General features: G+C 43.0%; 1 protein-coding gene across 1 annotated transcript in view; it reads right to left on the minus strand.

Annotated features, from left to right (window-relative positions):
* The window catches only part of SMAD1 (SMAD family member 1), a 69,763-nt gene that overhangs the window by 42,936 nt on the left and 11,807 nt on the right, over nt 1–15,020 (minus strand). The window contains exon 2 of the mRNA XM_018552986.1: nt 4,669–5,217. Coding sequence (XP_018408488.1) covers nt 4,669–5,068 — 400 coding nt within the window. The 5' untranslated portion in view covers nt 5,069–5,217. The remainder of the gene's footprint in view (nt 1–4,668; nt 5,218–15,020) is intronic.

Raw genomic sequence — 15,020 nt, forward strand, 5'->3', positions numbered from 1 at the left:
GGTGCACGCGCCCATAGAGAATCGGAACTGCGCATGCGCCCGCCCCAAGATACTTTGCGGCCGTACGAGCAGTTCCTGATTCTCGGCGCGGGAGCGCGCAGCGATAACGAGGTAAGTTCAAAATTATTTTAAGCGTTTTTTTACACTTCTTGCCTATATCTACTGCTTGCTAGCAGTAGATACAAGCAAAAAAAACCGGAGGGTTTAGAACCCCTTTAAAAAAGGTACAAAAACCCTCATGAAAATCAACGTGCCAATGAACAGAATTTATAGCAGGCAATTACTAGAAGTCACAACTACAACAACAACTCAAATAGCCATGTACTTAGTCCAGGCATGTGAAGATCAACTTGTTTCAGCCTCAAAAATCATATTTTGATTCATAATAGGAGCACCAAAGTTTAAAAAAAATAAATACATTTTATAAGCTTTTTAATTTTTATATTATTCATTAAATATTTTTATTTTTTACTTTCATTTTAGGGGCTTCTGTTTTAAAACGGAACTGTCCTCAATCTCATTCTGCAGCCCCTGTTATAAGTGAACAGGAATCCTCTATACTGAGTGTTCCTGTTAATTTATAACATGTGGAGATAGTACGTTTACTATAACCACAATCATGAATGAACAGGAGGTGATGTAGATCACTCCCATTCATTCATAATTGAGCATACAGTAAACATACTCTGTCCTCAATTATTTACAAACACTCACTGATCGCTGACTGCTTGTACTCGCTCTCCATCCCGACATCTTTCACAGGAGGCTGAGCGAGCGGAGCTCACCCTCCTGTGACAGTACTGGCTCTCCTCTGATCTGTGACAGGAGGTGGAGCCGTGCGGGGAGGAGAGACGCCGGCCGCCACAAGCGCTCACCTCCCGCAGCGCTCAGCCGCCTGGACAATTTCTCTCCTCCGCACTGGGAAGCAGGTGGGAGGAGAGAAAGAACGGATGCATCGCTGTATTGGCCAGAAAAAGTTTATGAACCCAACTGGTAACTTCATCTGTGCCTTTTAAATATCAATTTTGAATGGACTAATACTTCAAGTTTTGTTTACTGTCAAAAAGGTACAGAGGAGCAAACTTTAACCCTCACTTTATTTTGACTTTGATCTATTTTTATAGCTTATGAATTAGGGATGCACCGAAACATATCGCCAAAAGTGCCATCTCGTCATCAACTTGATCGCCTTGCAGGTCTGTTCCCACAATACAACATACATTGAAAAATTCAATAGACAGTGAGAATGGCCTATAAAAAGGTTATGACCGCTGCAGACCTGGAGCTTGCATACAAACATCTGACCACCAGAAAATCCTGTGGATACCGCCACCACTGCCAGCATTTTATCGCCTATTCATAAATGCAGCCCATGGAGTTCCACTAAATACTCTCTGCATAACAAAGTAGAGAGCTCAGTGATTGGCGGAGACCAAGTCATGTGACGAGGGTTGTCCTGGTTCCCCAACTTATAGTGCAATAGGGCTCCAACTAATTAATTTTCATAATCGATTCGTTGGCCGGTTATTTTTTCTATCGGATAAAAAAAAATGTCATCCTTAATTTAAAATAAAACAAATGCAGTGTTACAAAGTTAAACTTCAAAATTAAAAAAACTGCATGCACAATTTTTTGCAATCGCACTGCGCTGGAACGCTCAGCATTATGGTACCGTAAGGCTGAGTTCAAACCTGGGCGTTCGTAATATGCCAGCGCATTTTTAGCGTGATTTTCTGTACACGAAACGCGTGTTTATGAAATCTCTATTAAGAAGTCCAATGGACACGCACTGTAATCTGCCCCAAAGTAGCTCAAGTACTATTTTGCACGTAAGGTGTTTTTCAGCGTGACAAAACGAGCTGAATATGCCCAGGTGGGAACCATACCCATTGCAATTAATAGGATTTCACTTCTTGAGCGTTTTTCAGCGCTTCGATCAGCGCTGAAAAACGCCCAGGTGTGAACCCAGCCTAAGTTCCAGTGCAGGCAATCACACTATGGGTGGGTGGCGTGTTTGGAGTGCCATTAAAATGAACGGCACTGCAACGCACTTCCCGCAGCAGAATTTGTCCGGCTGAAACTGAAAATAAACTTTTCGGACACAGATTTTTTTTGTAATAATTGTATTGTAAGCACATGGCGCATAGCTTCAGCCAGGGAACGACAGCTGCCAGTGGCAAGATTCCGCAGATGGCAGCTGAATGCAAATACAGCAGGCAGTGGGCGGGTGCAATAGCCAGCCTGCTATTGGCCATTTCAAATTGCAACCTGTAGTTTCCAAAAGAATGCCACAGTCAAGAGTGTAAAAGTTAACACAGCTCTAGGCCCCCTTGTGCCAGTTATGTAATCAAAAACCTGCATTAGGTCATCTGATACCTGCCAAGTAGGGCTGCAGCTAACGATTATTTTCATAATCGATTAGTTAGCCGATTATTAAGTTCGATTAATCGGATTTTTTTAAAATGGCTCCAGTGATGGACTTCTATTTTCTATTGAGCTGTAGTCCATCACGGGAGCAAGCCTGGGAGCGGTGGAAATAAAAAAGAAAAAAAACAAATGTGGTGTGCAATATAGTGAAATGAATAGTGTAAAATGATACAGCAATAAATGCAGAATCGCACCGGCGTGTGGTGTGCAATTTTTACATTATAAAGCGGCGCAATGCAGAATACCAGCAGCTATAGAGGAATACAGCAAATCGCAGCAATAGTACATTATACTATAATGGGCTATTGCTGGGATTTGTAGTCCTCTGTAGCTGCTGGTATTCTGCGTTGCGCTGTATAATGTACTATTGCTGGGATTTGTATTCCTATATTGCGGTTGGTAGTCTGCATTGTGCTGTATAATGATTATACGGCGCAATGCAGAATACCAGCAGCTATATAGGAATACAAATGCCAGCAATAGTACATTATACATACACTGTATAATGTATTGCTGGGATTTGTTGTCCTCTATAGCTGATGGTACATATACAGCAAAATGTACCATCAGCTATAGAGGACTACAAATCCCACTACCCCGGCAATACATTAATACAGTACCATGTGGGGGGGATGCAGGCTTACCCGAGCAGCTTGTGGGCCTGTCTGGCAGCTGCCCTCCTCCATATGCCTGCTCTTTCCTTCATTGTGCCGATTGTGAATGGGCGGGCCGCGGCGGGGAGATGCGGCTTGCAGTGAGGAGAAGCGGCGAGTCCATATGGCGGGGAGGAGTCGTGCGGTGGGGAGATGCAGCGGGGAGGGCCCAGTCACACCAAGAGTGCGGCGAGTGAGGGAGCTCATTGCGAGGAGAGGAGCAGTGGCTTCAGCGTCGTGTGACACGGCGGGTCATGTGTGGAGCCCCGAACAGGCTAACCAACCAGAGCCGACTAATCCACTATCGAAAAAGTTGACAACGTAATTGATTAACTGTGGCAGCTCTACTGCCAAGTACAAACTAGCCGATCTTCCCTTGGAACAAGGATCACAGCACCAAATGCCCTGGCTTTTCACACAACCCTGTAGAATAAGGTGCACAACAAACATTTAGGGCCCATTTACAGCATGACAACACATGCTTTATTGTTGTTGCATGCTGCATTAAGAAGCCCAATAGAAATAATTAGACTGCACCGCATGAAAATAGGCACTGTGCATGTTTTTTGCAGCATTAAAGATACAGTACACTCAGCGCTGTGCAGCTGCCCCTTCGTGTTTGAGGTGTGTTGGGGTGCCAGTCCCATCCACAACAAATAGCACTGCAACACACCAATGCGTGCAACCCAAGTAGTGTGAATGGACTACTGAATTTTTTGTTGCGACAGTCAGTTTTGGTAATGGCCTTAAATAACAATTGTGTAACCAGTCATATATGGACTCCAGTAATACATTCTTGCTCACATACCAGATTGACAGGCTACAACTATATACATGATTTTTAAGAAGTGAAGTCACACATACTAGATGATGAAAACAACTATTTTGCCCATGTTCTGTGAACACAAACATTAATCAAGGTACCAATTTCATTTTCTTGCCAATGTTTTGTAGTTGTTGAGAATACCTTAAATTTGTACAAAAATGCCATCTAGGCATGGCTTGCCACAATAGGTTTACACTGCCCACTCGAAGATCTTCTATCACACTGGAAAACCTCAATACCAATGAAATTGATAGATGCTGAACTGTGCTGGAGAAGTTGCCCATGGTACTGGAAAATTGATCAATCACCTATACAAAGCATGAAATCCTATTACTCTGGATGTTCCCCCGTACAACATTACAAAGCTTAGAAATTATGCTTATAGGGGGCAGGGGAGCTCTGCATATCGACAGTCAAGTTTCTTATTAGCAAGATGCTCATTTACTCGAGTAAAGTTACACACGAATGCCAGGATGCTCCAATCTTTACAAAATTGGAATCAAAATACTGCCAAGGTGAAATATCTAACATCAGATTCAGCACAGGTTGTCTTTCTGCCACACCAATATAAAGAGAACCACTCCAATTCTTGTGAAAGAAAGAGCAATCTCACATTAGAAAAATAGCTTGTGCTATGCTGATGTTTTTCCAACAAACAATGAATATGGAGTTGACACATGGTTAGACAACAAACATTTCATGTTCTTCTATGGCTAAGTGGTACATTGTAAACCAATGTGCTCCAGTTAAAAAGGTACCTACCAGGGCTCTCTACTCGCTTGTAGTGGTAAGGATTAATGCAGACTTCTTTCTGTTTAGAGCCAAAGGGATATTCGCAGCATTCCAAGGGCTTGAGTTCATGATGGCTCTGTAAATCCGGCCAGCGCCACACTCGACAGTAAATGACATGTGGGAGGCCCTTTCGATGTGAAACCTGCAACCTGCCATCTAGAGAGCGGGGAATGGTGACACAATTACTGGGCTGCCCAGGACAACTCAGGGCTTTCTCCAGCTCCTCCATGGCTCCTTTCTTCTTCTTAAGCTTTTTTACTAATGCATCCACTGCTTTTTCAGCCCATTTTTCCTCCTCATCTCCCTGTTTCCATCCAAGCAGTCTCTTCACGGCAGGGCTAGTAAAGGAAAATAAGCTGGTCACATTCATTGTGACTAGCCCAAATGTCAAAGAGGGCTCAGAAAATTGTCCGGTCCAACCTTATAGAAATACTGATGCTTCCGTTCCTTGTATCTTGGTTAGAAGACCAATTCCAGTACGGGAGTCACAGTCTCAATGTCCCAGTAAACCAGCAGCATCTAAAAGGAAACACAAAATATGTATATATCAGTTAGGGAGGGACCGAAATCCAGATGTGAGGTTTCATCATCTGGCAGAATCCAAGAGTACTGAACATATTGGCTGCTGCACAGCATATATCCACAGTGAGAACACAACTCCCCTGAGAATTTAGTGACCTGTGCTTAGAAAAGGTCAACTTATTCCCCTCAATTTGTGCTATTCTTAGTCTCACTTAATCATATCAATAGCCATCATAAAATTTCAGATGCACAATGACATTCCATAAATCATAAATAAATCTGCAAATGCAGCATGCTATCAAAGCTACATTTCACAGGATTCTAGATTCAAAAAGCGCAACAGAAGGGCAATAGAAAAATCCTCATAATAAAAATAAAAAAAACACACCTATTTGGAATTACAATATATACCTAACCCACCCTGATTAATTGCAGTAATCACACAGGACGTGAACATTTCTCAACATCCACAGAGCAGGTATGAATTTGCAACAAAGTTTCCTAAAAAATCCTTTTAAGATGAATAAAGCTGAACAAAAACTTAGAATATAGTTTGTGTGGCTTAATTACTAACCTCTGCAAAAGGGGTGACCTCTGCAAAAATCACTGCCCATCTGCCCTTTTAATGGTATCTGTACATCAGAATCCATGTATTGCAGCACATGTGTAAATTACCATTTGTTCAAAGAAGCAGCACATGGATTTACAACATACAAAAAAAAAAAAAAGTTAGCCTCCAGGATCAAAGTGGGCCTGCAGTATGTATAACCATGACTGAGGCCTTGTTCACACCAAGCGCGGAGCAGAGCAGTTGCAGACTGGATCAAAACTGCATCCAATGTATTCCAATGGTATTCTTTTCTCCAGTTTACATCGCAGCATTCAGTTCCAGAGCAGGTCCACAGCAGGTGAAAAAACTGCAACAAGCCCTATTTTACCTGCAATGGAAAGCATGCAAACGCATTAAAAAAACACATGCAAATGCCTGGAACGCACTGAAAGCCCATGTTAAATGGCCCGGAACGCATCAAAAACGCGGCACAACCCACTGCACTGCGTGTGCAGAAACCTGAGCGGATCTGCTCTGCATTTGGTGTGAACAAGGCTTAAGCCTTACATGCAAGTCTGTTCTAAACTGATGCATTAGGTGAAAGCAGGATTCCCAGGGGCTACAACACTACTACCATCTAACCATGATAGTCGAGTAGTTTTCATCCTTTAGGCTACATTCACAACAGAATGATTTGTAGAGCATTGTAACACAGACATGTATGTATACACTGTAAAAAAGATCCAGTTGAAAAGGAGAATTATGGGATGAGTGAAATACAATCATCCCCATAGTTAGAGCAGACGTGTGACACTACAGCTGTCATACGTCGGCTCTATTGATTGAGAACTGAGCGATCAACACACCGCTGATCACTATTCCTGATCTTCCCCCTGCAAAGAGAAGTGACTGTCCATCACCGCACCCTACAGGGATTCCCCCTTCCCTCTCCGATCCTCCAGTGCTGACTGAGGGACTGAGGGACCGGGGGGCGGTGGGGCATCTGGGGGAGAGTAAAGCTCTAGAGAGGCAGAGGCAGCTGTCAATCAGGCAGCAGGGTGGAACCTGACAAATCCTGGGATCCCTCCCAGCTGCAGCGTGGTTCTGCGGTGTCAGCATATTACTGTAAATGTAAAGTTAATGACCTCCGGTGACACTAAAGAGAACTATAAGCCAAAAAATGTTCAGTTACAGTTCTCTTTTAACTGATTGAATGACGAGATTCAGGTCAGCAGGAGACCATTTTACCCCCATAAGCATTTGTAAAGAAACACTTACATTTTGACTTCAACTGTCTGTAGCACTGTTTACATGTTTGAAGATGAACTCCAGGCACACAGCTAAATACATATATTTGTGTTATACCTACCAGAGGATTTGTATTTCTGCCCATCCAGTTCTAGGTTTAAGGCCCTGCCAGACAGCACACTCAGATTGGTGACCTGACATTTCACTCCTGCAGTTAATACAGCTTTATCACTTTCATTCCACCAGCCTGGGAATAGTCTGCAGCAAGTAGAAATAGTAAGCCAGGCTTGACAAAAGTCAAGATATCACAGGGTAACATGTGTTTTTCCTAATGTGGAACAAAAGAAATGCGAGAGCTCCACTCCATCAGGAAGAGCAGTGCCTGCGTTCTATACCACAATAATCTTTATAAAAAAAAGGTGGAATGTATATGTAGACTCGGAGGGCCAATTGCCGCCACATAATCAGGGCTAGGAGTCATTCAGTATAAATTATAAACAAATTTCATGGGAACATAAATATAACCATCACCTGGCTATATCTCAAACTTTGTCTCAAAGTATCACCCTAAGGCCTTGTTCACACTAAATGCAGAGCAGATCTGCATGTGTTTCTGCACACGCAGTGCAGTGGGTTGTGCTGTGTTTTTGAAGCGTTCCTGGCCATTTTGGTAAAAAAAATAAAAAAATGTTTGTTTAAAATGGGCTGTCAGTGCATTGCAGGGCGTTTGCATGCGTTTGATGCATTCACATGCGTTCCAGAGCAGGTAAAATAGAGCCTGCTGCAGTTTTTTTTACATGCTCTGGAACGGAACGCTGCCATGTGAACTGGAGCTAAAATTACCATTGGAATACATTGGACACAGTTTTGCGCCGGTCCGTAACTGCTCTGCTCCGCGCTTGGTGTGAACAAGGCATTACCGTTTCCTTCTGCTGTTCTACAAACCTCCTGCTTTGCAGCTCCCTCATCAACTCCTCGCATGCTCGCCTCCAGGACTTCTTTAGAGTCTCTCCCATCACTTCCCCCCCCCTCCTCCTTTTTAGATTGGAAGCCCTCAGGGGCAGGGCCCTCCTTACCATCTTGTCTTGAATTGTGTTGCGACTAATGTCTTCCTTATATTGTAAAGCGCTGCACAAACTGTTAGCGCTATATAAATCCTGTATAATAATACCAACCACTGCTTGACCTGTCACAGCTCACCGACGTCATCATGTACAAAGCAGCATCAAAAAAAGGTTTGGCTGGAGTTGGGTTTTATTGCTACTAGGTTAGCCAAGCAGGAAGGATCAGTTAAAAGTTAAAGGGTTCATCCATCAAAAAAGACATTTGCATAGATGCCAACAGGCTGAAATCAACCATCAGGTTCATAGACTTTTTGGTGGAACGTTAATGGCGAGATCTTTGAATTCCCACCTGCCCTCATCTGCCATAGGCATGAAAAGAGGGCCTCACACTACACTCCTGTGTGACTTTCCAATAATGACACATTATAGAGATTGCAGGAAGAGCACACAGACCTCCTGGTGTAACGAGGAGCGAGATTATGGCAGTAACTTCAGCAGAGATCGCACCACTCTCCCCAAAATGACACAAGCAGCCAGCGGGTGACTTAGCCAACCAGATTCTATCCATTACAAAAATATTCATAAGAAGTGTTCTATTGTTTTACCAGATATAGAAACTGTTTTTTTTCCATATATGAAAACCTGGCGGGCAGCAAGGGGTGTAATCAGCTGGCCTTTGTGTGGCTGTGACCATCCTTAACACCCAGCCTAAATAATGGAGGAAGTGCTTGTTTAAAAGACACAAAAGAACAAAAATTCCTTATTCTTCCCAGCGGAGGGGTTCAACAATTGGGCGTGTGGTGTGGGACTGAGTGTTGCTCTGCAAAAGGATACAGCTTGGAAAGATGTTTCCTTTGATGCCTGAGAGCAGTATGGATGCCTTTCCGCTGCACAGGGCCCTGATTAAATTATGCAATTAGAGCTGAGTAGACAGATCTATATATAGAGGCTATCCTGCTTTTGTGCTTCTCAACATACACACCCACACAGATGTGCATTTTGGGTGAAATCCGAAAAAAACACAACACCTGTTTTCCACAGACAGTTCAAGAAGTCAGGGAGGAGGCAAATGTGTACGCCATGCGTGCAGGAAAATAAGGGTGGGGGGCCTTCCACTTTATGTTTAATACAGGACGCTTTCCACATGAGGTGGATGTCTGTTTACTTAGGATGAGATGATAATACACAGATGGGACGCTTGCATAAACATTTTACTGCAGATGTGTAAGATACTAAGGGAGGGGATAGGTTGCCTTATTACTTCATTTTTTCCAATGGATGACATTTTAGAATGAATCGTTCACATAAGCTGTTGCAGGACAAAGTGTCAAACCACAGCAATAAAAAAAAAAAAAACACAATTTTAATGTGGCAAAAATACATAATTTTAGTCTCAACTAATGTCCAGAAACATCAAAGATGGGCAGAGCAGTTCCTGTGTAAAATGACACTTGCAGATAGACTGCAAATGTCATTCAGTAATACAATGACACAGTATTGTTACATTGTAGTTACCATTTCATTCATATGTAAGTCAAAAGATATAACCTTTGACCTGCTTATGTCAGGAAAAAAAAAAATGAATACACACACGTTAGTGAGCAGCGTGACCGATATTAGCCTAGAAGTCACTGCTTCTCCTTTCACTGTACAATCACAGGATGGGAGTGAGGAGGTGACCTGTAAGGTTTACTAAACTGCAGCAGAGGTCGCATGCCCTGCCAGACAGTGCAGTACAATGTGGCAGAGCTGTGTAAAAAAACAAAAACAAAAATCACAAATAGATGGAAAGAAATTCAAATAATTTGGTGGCAACACATGTAATTCATCCATGTATTTAGCCCTTTGTCTAAAGTTTCTTCAAAAGGAAACATTTAACATCTATAGCTAGATCTAATCAAAGCTTGGCCATCATACCGAATCCACATATACATCACCAAGACAAATAATCACAATCACTGTATTTACAGGACATTTAATGTGGCACATTTGCTCAGATACTCCTTGTGTATTTACAAAAAGCAACGTCCGACTGACTGCTCCCAAATACTGAACCCTAGGCAAACTGCTAAAACCTGATGAAATGTATACATGGGAGCAGTTTAAAGTGACAGTCAAAAAAAATGTTTCCCTCCCCCCATGTTAATGTCAGCACTTACCTTAAATGATGTCTCTTAATCCTTTCTTCTTTCCTGATGTTTTCATCTATCCCTCCAGCGGTGCGGCGGCTCGGCTTGCAAGCACTTCCGATCCAGCGGTGTCTGCATGAGGGTGCACGCGTCCATACTTACCTTGCGTCTCTGCTCGTCTCCCGGCCGAAAATCCGAACTGCGCATGCGCCCGCCCCAAGATGCTTTGCGGCCACATGAAGTTTCGGATTCTCGGATGGCCACGTGCAGCGATAACGAGTTATTGCAAATTGATTCTCATACCCAAATACTATAGGTTAACCTCTCCAAATCTTCCTGACGAAGCCTCGGCGAAACGCGTTGAATACTGGAGCAAGCACAGAATCATGGCTGAACTAATGATATATAGAACAATTATGTACAATTAATCATGCAAATAAGATATGAATACAATGAGGGCAATGACCAATATATGAATGTATAATCATGGTTTCTGTGTGGGTTCCAGGGAGGTTATTTATGGTGTATACATTTATGGTTTTTTATATGGATGAATTTTAGCATATTTATATGTATAGACATTATGAATTGAGTACATTAAAAATTGAATTTTATTATATATATGAATCAATTGACTTTATTATTGGATCAATTCCCTGCTATTCTCCAGTGGTCACCACTGGAGAATTTTTTTGATATATATTGCATATATAGGGGTGGTGTCCCAGTTTGTGTGATGGTTCCTAATTTTTGTATTATAAGTTTAAACCGCTGTTAAAGGGTTTTTAAAAAAAAAAAACGTTTTGCCTACATCTACTGCTTGTTAGCAGTAGATATAGGCAAAAATGGAGGCTTTATAACCGCTTTAACCTGCCAAAGATTTAGATTACTGTCCATGTAGTCCTGAGATTTACACAGCACAGCCCTGTCTAGCAGGAGATGGGACCTGATCTTTCTTGGCTGCAGCTTCACGTACATGTCTCCTTCCCACCATGGCCTAATGAATGGAATGTTGGCTCTGTTGCTCTACTCTCTCTATCAGCAATGGTCACTGTACTATAAACACACCTGACTGCTTGTGTGCTGCTTCTCCTCACCCCTCTCTATGATCAGCTGTACTGGAACTACAAAATATTCAGCCCATGAAACATTGACAGACATGGACTCAAACATGTCACATGGATTCATTTAATTGAAGTGCAGTAATTAGTTGTGACAGCTAGAAAGGGTTAAGTAGAGTCTAGGTGATTTATTGCAGGATGTCCTGGACACTGCAGGAGTTAGACCACAAACAGGGACGTAATTTGCTTTATCCTGCCCTATGCCGCCATCTACACTAGAACTAGTCTCCAGCTGCCAAAACATGTCTATATCAAATTGTATGTATGAATATTACTCCACCACATCAGGTATAATGGACCACTTCGAATATAGTTTTGCTAAACTGCAAGACCAGACTAGCCTATTTAGTGGAGGTTTGGGGAACTAAAAAAAAAACAAAATGACATCAAATAAATGTAGTGTTTCTAGTAAACTAAAAGGTCTAAGTTCCCCATCACACAGGCGGTGTCCGTTCTGATTAGCCGGGGATTCATGTGTGGATCCCCTCCTTATCGGAGCAGTACAGAACAGGTGCCACTTTTGTGACACCCATGTCCGTTCCATTTTCTCCTGTTGGACAAAACTGGACTTACCAGACTCATGTTAGGTCTGCGGGAAGTCAGATGTAATCAGACATGTTGGTTTTAAACCAATTACCCCTGATCCATAATGATCAGGTCCGTCAAAACAGATCTCTGTTCCACTTTTGTTTCTAAACCTAGATGGAGTAGGGGGTAATCGGATGTAAATCCATATACATTTGGCTGCCACAGACTAACACTGGGCTTCCAATCATATCCACCTTAAAAACCTAACGGACTACCCATGTAAAGGGGCCCCATCACACACACACACACACACACACACACACACACACACACACACACACACACCAGGAAGGAGGGGGGTGGGGGGTGTCAATGGCGTCCAGGTATTACCAGATCCATCTGCTCCCTTAGCCAATAGGGAATGACAGCGGGTGGAAACCAAGCAAGAAGGGTTTAATACTTCTAAAGCCAGGTAGGGGAGCCCTCAAGGTAGATCTAGCTCTGCATTTGAAAGCCATGACATACATATACACAAATGGGTGACATCACAAAGCAAGTGATGTAGCCGAGAAGCTGATACCCTCACTAGACTTGTCTGGAGTCTGTGAACAACAAGTGGACTTATATCAAGACTGATGACTTGTGGGCCGCAGTCCACGTTTCTCGTTATTTTGTTTTCACAAAGTGATGCAAGCGTCTCCCTTATATATTACTTTACACCAATATAAAACTACCAGATGCTTATTTTCTATGTTCGTGGTGGAAGCCCCAGAGCCTTGGATGAGCAGCCCCTCAAGTCTGTGTAAAAAAACTGTGATAAACTGTTGAAAACTTTGTGTGCAACAGCAAGTAGATTGTTGAGCTGGCAGCCATTAGCGCCAAGAGCTAAAACTTTTTGTCTGATGTGTACATCCCCAGTGTCACTCCCGAGTTGCACCAACAAACTAGTGAGGTAGAACCGTGTGGACACAGATATATCTGATACACTCAGAAGTGTGGCATGCTGAAGATTCCACTGGTAGGTGTAGCTCTGTAGAAGAGCAAATGTTCCATTTACATGCAGTACATGCAGCCATTTTCTTTTTATGCAACAGTCACTTTAAAAAGGCAAAAATTTCTAGAAATCCCATAAAGGCATAACTTTTACCCGGAAGCCCCTCCGGACCAGATCTGGAGCAGATCTACAAACACAGTGCAGTGCGTTTTTACCATGGACTATACCATGTCATATACCATGGACTGGAATAGACTGTGCTGGTGTGAACAAAGCCCAGAAATACCATAGGGATGCTTTTTTTGGTCCGGGAACAAACTGTTCTGGTCATGGTGTGAACAAGCCTTGAAATGCCTTCTAGCCAAAGGCATGCTAAACTGCAACGTTGGAAACAAAATCTTACTTTCCAGTGTATAGACCTTACAAAAAACTTGGCCAAGACCGTCGTAGCTAACAACCAACTTACCATTAAGCCATGAGTACTATATACATTGTTTTTCAGACTCCAATCAGCCATGATTAAAAACAAAATTCAATTACATCAGAACACAGCTGCCTAACACAACTAGTACCCAATTGCTAGGAAACAGAAGGATGATAAATGTGCTGGATATGCACAACAGCTCAGCATTATTACAGCTAATGTTCTGTATCTGCTCACTGTGCAGAAGTCAGTCTGGAATCTCTAAATGCCAGATGGGCAACACAAACTCCACATATAACCAGATTGTATTTGTCAAACTTCAACCAAGGCACATGCAAGCCAAAAGAGGAGACGTGACCACGCGACTTCTGCAATAACAGATAAGATATGCATAATGTGATATAACAGGAGATACAGCCTATTTGGAGTGGCTGCCAAACTGTATAAATTAAACCCTAAAATTTAAAGTAATAAAAGCAAAACTGTTAAGTTATTGCAAAGGCTGCACCAAAGCATAGAAATAAAGCACCACTCCTCCATGGCTTTAGTAGGGGAAAGACAGCCGGAAGCTTGCCAGAAAGGGAGTGTCTGCGTCCCAACCTAACAGGTACACAGTAAAAGGAAGAAAGCCCAGGATTGGGTGAAACATGTCAGAGGGAGCGGACCTCGAGCAGGACTCCATGTCACTGACAAACTTTCAATAATCTGATTCCGCATGGAACCCAGCTGGATTTTTCCTTTTTTGCAAATACAACAGATGCTTCTCATTGAGGTTTAAAAGTTTTAGTTTCCTGCAGAATCAGCTGGTCCCTGAGCACTGACTCCAATATCCTGGTTCCTTCCCCTTGCAGAATCCTATGGAAACACCCTTGTGTAATAGTAAGCTGTGTGCGTTTCCACAAACACATTAGGTACAGCAAAGCAAGACACTTCCTTCTTCCATGCTTCCCGCTCCTTTCTCCAAGATGCTGGAGACTGCCCTGTCCTTTGTGATCTAAAAAGGAGAACTATGGGGTTAGGGCTTTTCCCCATAGTTCTCCTTAGGGTAAAGGGAGGACACAAACTAGCGTCCTCCCGTTACCCTATGCTCAGTATACTGCAAGCTACAGCTTGTGGTATACTGAGACGCCGCAGCGGATCCCGACATCGATGTCGAGATCCGCCCAGCTGCGTGAGTGACAGCTGGCTCTGCCTACCCGCCCCCTCCCGTTCCGCCAGTCAGCGCTGGCGGATCGGAGCAGGGAGGGGGGAATCCAGCCCCTCCCCCTGTCACGGCAGAGAGCCGTGACAGGATCGAGAGGTGAGCGAACGCCGGTATGTGTTCGCTCACCTCCCGATCTACTGAGCCGACCTGTGACAGTCTCATTGTCACAGGTCGGCTAGAACTACGTGGTGAGTGAAAAGCCCTCACCTCATAGTTCTCCTTTAACAGCAAGTTCAGGAAAGCTGGGCTGAGAGAGTTGTAGCCGTCTGTTCAGAAACATAGACAAAAAGTACTTGGGCAAAAATGTAAAGAAACACTTTGTTGGGCAATGTAGATTTGCTTAATTTGAATTATTGAAACAGGAGAGTTTGCCATTTTAATGGAATTACCCAATCAGGTTTTGTATTTTGAGAAAAAAAAATTATATACATTACGCACACCTTAGATAAGAGCGATTTTCAAGACAGAGCAGTATGGGACTATCCCAAGAAAGGAAACGGATGTAGCTGGCACTAGTCAGAAGTACATCAAGGAATGT

Source organism: Nanorana parkeri, unplaced genomic scaffold, assembly GCF_000935625.1.
Source record: "Nanorana parkeri isolate BGI_ZX_2015 unplaced genomic scaffold, ASM93562v1 scaffold104, whole genome shotgun sequence".
NCBI lineage: Eukaryota > Metazoa > Chordata > Amphibia > Anura > Dicroglossidae > Nanorana > Nanorana parkeri.